Source organism: Cibotium barometz, chromosome 3, assembly GCF_041138505.1.
Source record: "Cibotium barometz isolate CiBa-2024 chromosome 3, ASM4113850v1, whole genome shotgun sequence".
NCBI lineage: Eukaryota > Viridiplantae > Streptophyta > Polypodiopsida > Cyatheales > Cibotiaceae > Cibotium > Cibotium barometz.
In genome coordinates this window covers 12211305-12217570 of record NC_141048.1, presented here as the reverse complement: position 1 = coordinate 12217570, position 6266 = coordinate 12211305, and the positions used below count along the sequence as shown (strand labels likewise).

Genomic DNA, 6266 nt, shown 5'->3' with positions numbered 1-6266 from the left:
AATGGCAACAATAAATGGTATAATACATTAGGCCAGAAGGACAAGTGAGTTGTTTCCGAGATGTGAGCTACATCATTGGATTCTCAAGAAGTCAAGACCACCTTCTTTACACACAAACTGCTTGGAACCTTCATGTCAAATCCTGCATGGAGTAGCCATGGACATCCAGGGAAACCCAAAGGATGAGGCCAATCTTCAGCAAATCATATACCAAAAAAATTTCCCACAAAGTCCAAGTTGACGAGCAGGCAGATTTGTAAAGGAGTAGTGGAAGCAAGGAAATTAGGGCCTAGAAGGATGGCACCAAGGTTGAAATTTGCAACCCACCTGTGTTTGAGGCACCTTGAAAGTCCTTCAAGTGAGAAACCCATTACTCAACAAAGATAAAGGCCAAACACATTACTCAACAAAAATGTTGTTTATTTTCGTAACCATATTTGAAGGCTTTGGCAGCCTTCAAACGCAGTACCCACTGACCTGCCGAGCTAGGACGGGCGGGCTGCTGGTGTGTACACAGATATGCCCTCCAACAAGCTGATGCCCTTCTTTCTCCCCCAAATTTGGTCTCCTCTCAGGCAACGCCACTTTTCTCTCTTTTGGCACACACACTAGCAGAAAGAAAGAGGAACGTCAGAGAGGAGGCCCCCTTGATCTCACCTCAAAGGGAACCAAATCTTTGTCTCTCTGTCTTTCTCTCGTAAATTTTCCAAGTGCCCAATTCTGCTCGCGAACCCCCTCTGCATTTGCTCCCTGAGATTTTTCGAAAATTTCCAAGCAAGCTTTCTACTTTTCGAGATTTTTCAATCAAGTTTTCTACTATACATGCGCACACGGGCCACTTTTTCCTTCATTTTTGTGCAGCTTTGCAGAAATTAGCAATTAGGGTTCCCCCTCTCTCTTGCAGCAAGCTGCGGTCCTTTCTCTCTTTCGGGGTTTTTGAGGATGCGCTCTGAGAAAAGAAAATTTCTCTTTGTGGATTTTTTGAAATCTGCCCACCATCTCTCAGTACAGGGGCCAAGGGCCTCCGTCCCAGGCTAAATTTTAACTCCTGGTAAGTTACACTCTTTTGTTTCTGCTTACCCCGTCAGCAGAAATTTGCACTTTCAAGGCTGATTAGGGTTTTCCCGCCGTTATTAAGTGCTTATTTACGAAATTTTGGGCTTTCGATTGAACTTCCTGTGAGAAATCTGAAGTGGGTCTTTGATCTTAACAGCTGGTAAGTTACACTCTTTTGTGTCTGCTTACCCTGTCAGCAGAATTTTGCACTTTTAAGGCTAATTAGGGTTTTCCCGCCGTTAGTAATCGCTTATTTACGAAATTTGGGCTTTTGATTGAGCTTCCTATGAGAAATCTGAAGTGGGTCTTTGATCTTAGCAGCTACTACTTTAGAATTCAGGTCAATTCTAGGAGGTATGAAGGAGAATTTATATATATTTTTGGAAGAAGTTTAGGCTCTTTGGGCAAAGGTTTATTGCTTGTTTTGGAGTTGGGTTGGACTTTACTGACATTTCAAGACAGTAGTGAAATCGTGATGTGGATGTGTCATCTTTACCGCAAGTATATATGAATTTAAGCATTTTTGTTGAGTTTTAATTTTCTTACAAAATTTTAGTAATGAAACCTGATATGGTTCGTTTTGATCTGGTGCATACACAGCAGGCCCTGATGTACAAATTGATGAAGGGGCGTTTTTGACCAAGCTTTGCTCATGGCGGAGAGTGGAGCTAGTTTGAATTGCTTCACTGGAGAAGTGCACGTCTCTGCCTGTTAAAAAAACGAATATCAAACACATCATACCATCATTGTTTTTCTCGTCAGAGATACTAGAGGATCCACAGTGGCAGACTGTTGTAGTCAATTATATCATTTTCTGGCAAATTGTGTGCCTTTATGAAGTGTCATCCCATGGCTTCCGTGCCTTCTTTGCCTCTGGAAAATGGTAAAGAGGATCTCCTTCACCACTCTGGTCCTTTAAGTATGCCTTGTGAAGCGGGTCCTCATGATCTGTCCGACTTGCCACAGCCATCCCATCACGTCATGCAAGATGACCCCTTGCAAAGCCCCACCTTGGTCCCTCCTTTGGCCAGTGCTTTCCCCCCAATGGGTCCGAATTCGTTATGTGTTCCATACATCCCAAATTTCTCAGTCCCCCCACACACACTCACCTCAGAGAAGATCGTTATGAATGGGGGTCCCAACGGCGTGATGACCGATGCTGACCTGGATGTTGAGGAGGACAAGAAGCCGGACAAAGAGCACAAGAAGAGGTCAAAGAACTGGACCAGACCAGAGACGCTGAAACTGATCAGGCTCAGGACAGAACTGGCCCCGAAGTTTGCCAGGACAGGACGGAAGAGTGACTTGTGGGACCAAATCGCCTATGCACTGCAACAAGATCAGTTCTGCCGGGATGCGCAGCAGTGCCGAGACAAATGGGAGAAACTCATGGCAGGGTACAAGGAGGTAAGAGATGGGCTTAAAGAAAGAGAGGATAATCCTTTTTATGAAGAGTTGCATCCCTTGCTTTCAGGAAAATCATCAAGAAGAGACAGAGACAACCTTTTATTCCAGCATGAGATTGAGATGAATGAAGCCGGAGTGGCCACTGCCCAGCAATCACCATCATCCGCTTGTGGGATGAAAGAAGCAGAAAAAGAGGGCCCTTCGATGAGGACCGATGGTTGCTCTGATGAAGACGATGATGGTGCTTTAGATGAGAGGTCTTCACACAAGAGAAAGCGGAGCTCCAAGTATGTAGCAGTCACGGATCTCCAGGCTGTTCAGACGTTGTTGGAGACGGTCATTTCCCGACAGCAAAAAATCTTTAAAGACTTTCTAGAAACCTTGGAGCGGAAAGAGCAGCAGCGGGAGCAGGTGCGTCAAGAGAGAGAGGAGAAATGGAGGGCAGAGGAGCAGGCTGAAAGCCGTATTTTCAATAATGCCATGATAGTACTGACTCAGAAACTTGTCGGGGAGAGGGTAGGAGCAACAACATCAGGGCTTTCTGCACCAGTAGTCTGCAATCCATCAACTCATCAAGGACCCATGAAGCGCTCAAAGAACTGGAAAAGGGTGGAAGTTCTACAACTCATCAAGATGCGTGGAGAGATGGAGACCAGGTTTTCTAAGTCTACACGTAGAGCTGCACTCTGGGATGAGCTTTCTGATATCCTTGGCACTCAAGGGATCAAACGAGATGGAAAGCAATGCAGAGAAAAGTGGGACAAGCTTATGTCGGAGTATAAGGATGTCCTTGATGGGAAAAGGGAACAGGGTGATAGCCCCTATTTTCAAGAGTTGACAGCAGTTGTCGGAGCCAGACCTGTAGAGGCTGGCTAAGATGGCATTCAGAGTCCCCATGTTACTTATATATCAATATATTTACACGTATATACATATTTGTATACACTAGGGAACTAAGATGTTTGTAAGACTTCTTAGCTTTGTAGGCAATAGAAAGATAACACAGGTGGTGTCCTCGTCTCGAGGGAACACACTCTTTAGAAATGAAGTGCCAACCAAGAGCCCGATGTTTTCGGGAATTCATCACATTGCAAGGTGATAGACCTTGAAAAAATGGGGCACTGCAGCCTAGGCAATTGCTGAGACTCATGGAGAAGTTCACATCAAGACGACACAGTCCTTCAGTTTCAGATACTTCGGTGGTCTGTGTACTTGAGGGTCTTGGCAATGTAAAGTATTTTGTAAGAACATTTCTGGCAGACAGGATATAATTTTCAAGTTTCAGGTCTGCTATGCAACCTGTGGTTTTCTTGATCTTTTGTTATTTGTATGATGCATTTTTCTTCACCATTGACAAACGTTGAGTTTGCATATTACGAGATGCAGTCCACCTATTTATATTTTCATTTTTAAGTTGGAGAGAGTTGTGCCAGGCAGGCCCAGCATCAGGGCTTATCCCTTCATCATAAGGAAGGCGGATGGGTGGGCACACACGTGCATGTGTGTGTGTGTGTGAGAGAGAAAGAGAGAAAGAGAGAAAGATATATTGAAACTCTACTAAAGACCCAATGGGCCTATGAGACCAAAGTGATCCATGTGCAATGGATGTAGAGGCTGAGAAGATCTAACCGGATAATCCGGTTCGTGTCCTCATGAGAGCTGGAGAAAAGGGGTCTCCATACTGTATTGAACGGGTGGGAAGCGGTCCATGTGGAGCCCATATCTTGAGAACCAAGTGGAAACTAGGGCATACCATACTCCTCAAGTGCTAGTTGTCTCAAGGACTCCGGGGCCAGCCTCGGGACATGTCGGGATCCATGTGACTGATGTGATAGAGGTACATGATTGTCTAGAAGAGTGCATCCACTACCATTGGGGCTGCAATGAACTCTCCGTGGATAATTTGGTGTGGGACTGATGGTTTGTTGCAGATCATACGGGAGAACATCATGACATGGGCCCTCCCAACTCGTTGCCAATCCTCATCGGATAAATCTATTCCGAGAAGGCAGCTCCATACATCAAGGTAGGTGTGATGGTGGTGTCAAAAAGCCAACCCTTCGTCTTGGGCTCCTCTAAATGTGCCTAGAAGCACTACCGCTCAAGTAAGCTGAAGGCTGCATATCCCCGTGTCACTCTGGCATGTGTTGTGAGAAGCATGGTGAAGCATGGGTGACACCGGGGTAGACATAGGATGAGACAATCTCCATAGGATCTCCTCTGAATGTGAAGCTCAATCTGGATGGGGTGGGGGTATTGAAGACCATTGCCTTGGTTTTGCCAAGGTTAATAGTGAGGTCCCGTCGAGTGCAAAAGTCTTGTAAGGCATCCAAATGTCTATGAAGCCCCTTGGCTGAATCTGAAAGGAGGGCGATGTCATCTACATAAAGTATTAGGGGGATCGATATGCTTGCCAGTGTGGGACCAACCCTGTATAATCTATCAATGAAGCTCTAGATCTCATCAATGTAGAGGCCAAAAAGAGTGGGTGATAGAGGGCAGCCTTGTTTCACCCCAATAGTGCTGGAAATCTCTTGCAATGTACCTCGTGGGGCTCTCACTCGTCTGGTGATGGACTCATAGAGGGCGATGATGCTCCAAACCATGTCAGATCTCCTATAGATAGTTTACGAGGTGGGCTTGGGGTCCAGTATCAAAAGCTTTGTAGAAATCCACAGTAAATCCTTTGATGCTGTGCTCTACCCTCCTCAATGATGGCATGGAGGGTGAAGATGTGGTCAAGGGTAGAGTAGCTCCTCTGAAAGCTTGCCTATCTTGAGGCTTTGCATCCCTATCTCTTTACAAATGAACTGAGCTTGGCCTTGAGCATCGATCCATAGAGTTTGGCCAATCATGATCATCGTTTAATTATTACTAATGCTTAAGACAGGAGAGCGTGGCTCGGCATTTGACACCATACCAACCGTGCTGGGGCATGGGACTGTAAGGTGGCTTGGTAGTAGACCATCGTGTGCACGTGTGGAGTATGGTGGTGAGTTGTGATGCGAGTGAGAGAGAGAGAGATGAAAATGAAATGAAATGATATATTAACGTCTTCAGAAGGCCAAAATGACCTATGAGACCAAAAAGGTTACAACAATTGGTGGATCTGATACAATGTCTGTGTAAGAAAAGCTAAAAACAACTAAACAACTAACTGAAACTGAAACAACTATGAGGAAAAGTACGGTACTAGGAGCTCCTAATGGATAACATCTGGGAGGAAAACTCCAGCAACAAAGGTAAGCATCATACACATCACTATCCAAAGATGTCTCTCATCGGTCGATGGCGGATATCCTCAATGTCCTCCATGGTGAGTACTCTGACTGGACATCTCCCATGCCGTACTAGTATGGTCCTAATCCTCTGTTGTAGTCTCCGCCAGTGTCGAGAGAGAGAGAGAGAGAGAGAGAGAGAGAGAGGGAGGTACTATTAACATTTACGAAAGACCAAAGGATCTAGAGACCAAAAGTGTTATAATGCATCCTTGAATTAGATCATGGAAAAAAACATTTAGAAGAAAACCAACTAGGACTCAAGGAAAAACATCCATGTGAATGCAAATGATACGGTAATACAATGTGGATCCTCATCATCAATGTCTACATGGAGCTCGTGTGGTTTTGCTTGCGGATGCTTCCATCTTGGGCCAGATGAAAGAAAGTCGTGATGGAGAGCTGTGAGGCATTTGTTTTCTACATCTATGCCTCTCTGCATAGCTGATCTCTGTGGCAACACAACTCCATCAGGCCGAGTCAACGATGCCTGGGAAGTTAATGACCCAAGACAACCACACCCCT

General features: G+C 45.3%; 1 protein-coding gene across 2 annotated transcripts; it reads left to right on the top strand.

Moving 5' to 3' along the window:
* Nucleotides 1-462: 462 nt before the first annotated feature.
* Nucleotides 463-3777, top strand: LOC147639720 (uncharacterized). 2 transcript variants are annotated; one of them, XM_086773150.1, is made up of 2 exons: nt 463-1051; nt 1657-3777. In XM_086773150.1, exon 2 carries the CDS (start codon nt 1891-1893, stop codon nt 3337-3339), a length of 1449 nt encoding a protein of 482 aa, XP_086629276.1. In that variant the 5' UTR covers nt 463-1051; nt 1657-1890; the 3' UTR covers nt 3340-3777. The 2 variants fall into 2 exon arrangements, with proteins under 2 accessions (XP_086629276.1, XP_086629285.1); XM_086773159.1 differs by having other exon boundaries at nt 573-1051; nt 1660-3777.
* The last annotated feature ends 2489 nt before the right edge of the window (nt 3778-6266 follow it).

What these genes read in the sequence shown, in the direction of transcription:
- LOC147639720 (XM_086773150.1), top strand. Translation starts at nt 1,891, where the DNA reads ATGAAGTGTCATCCCATGGCTTCCGTGCCTTCTTTGCCTCTGGAAAAT.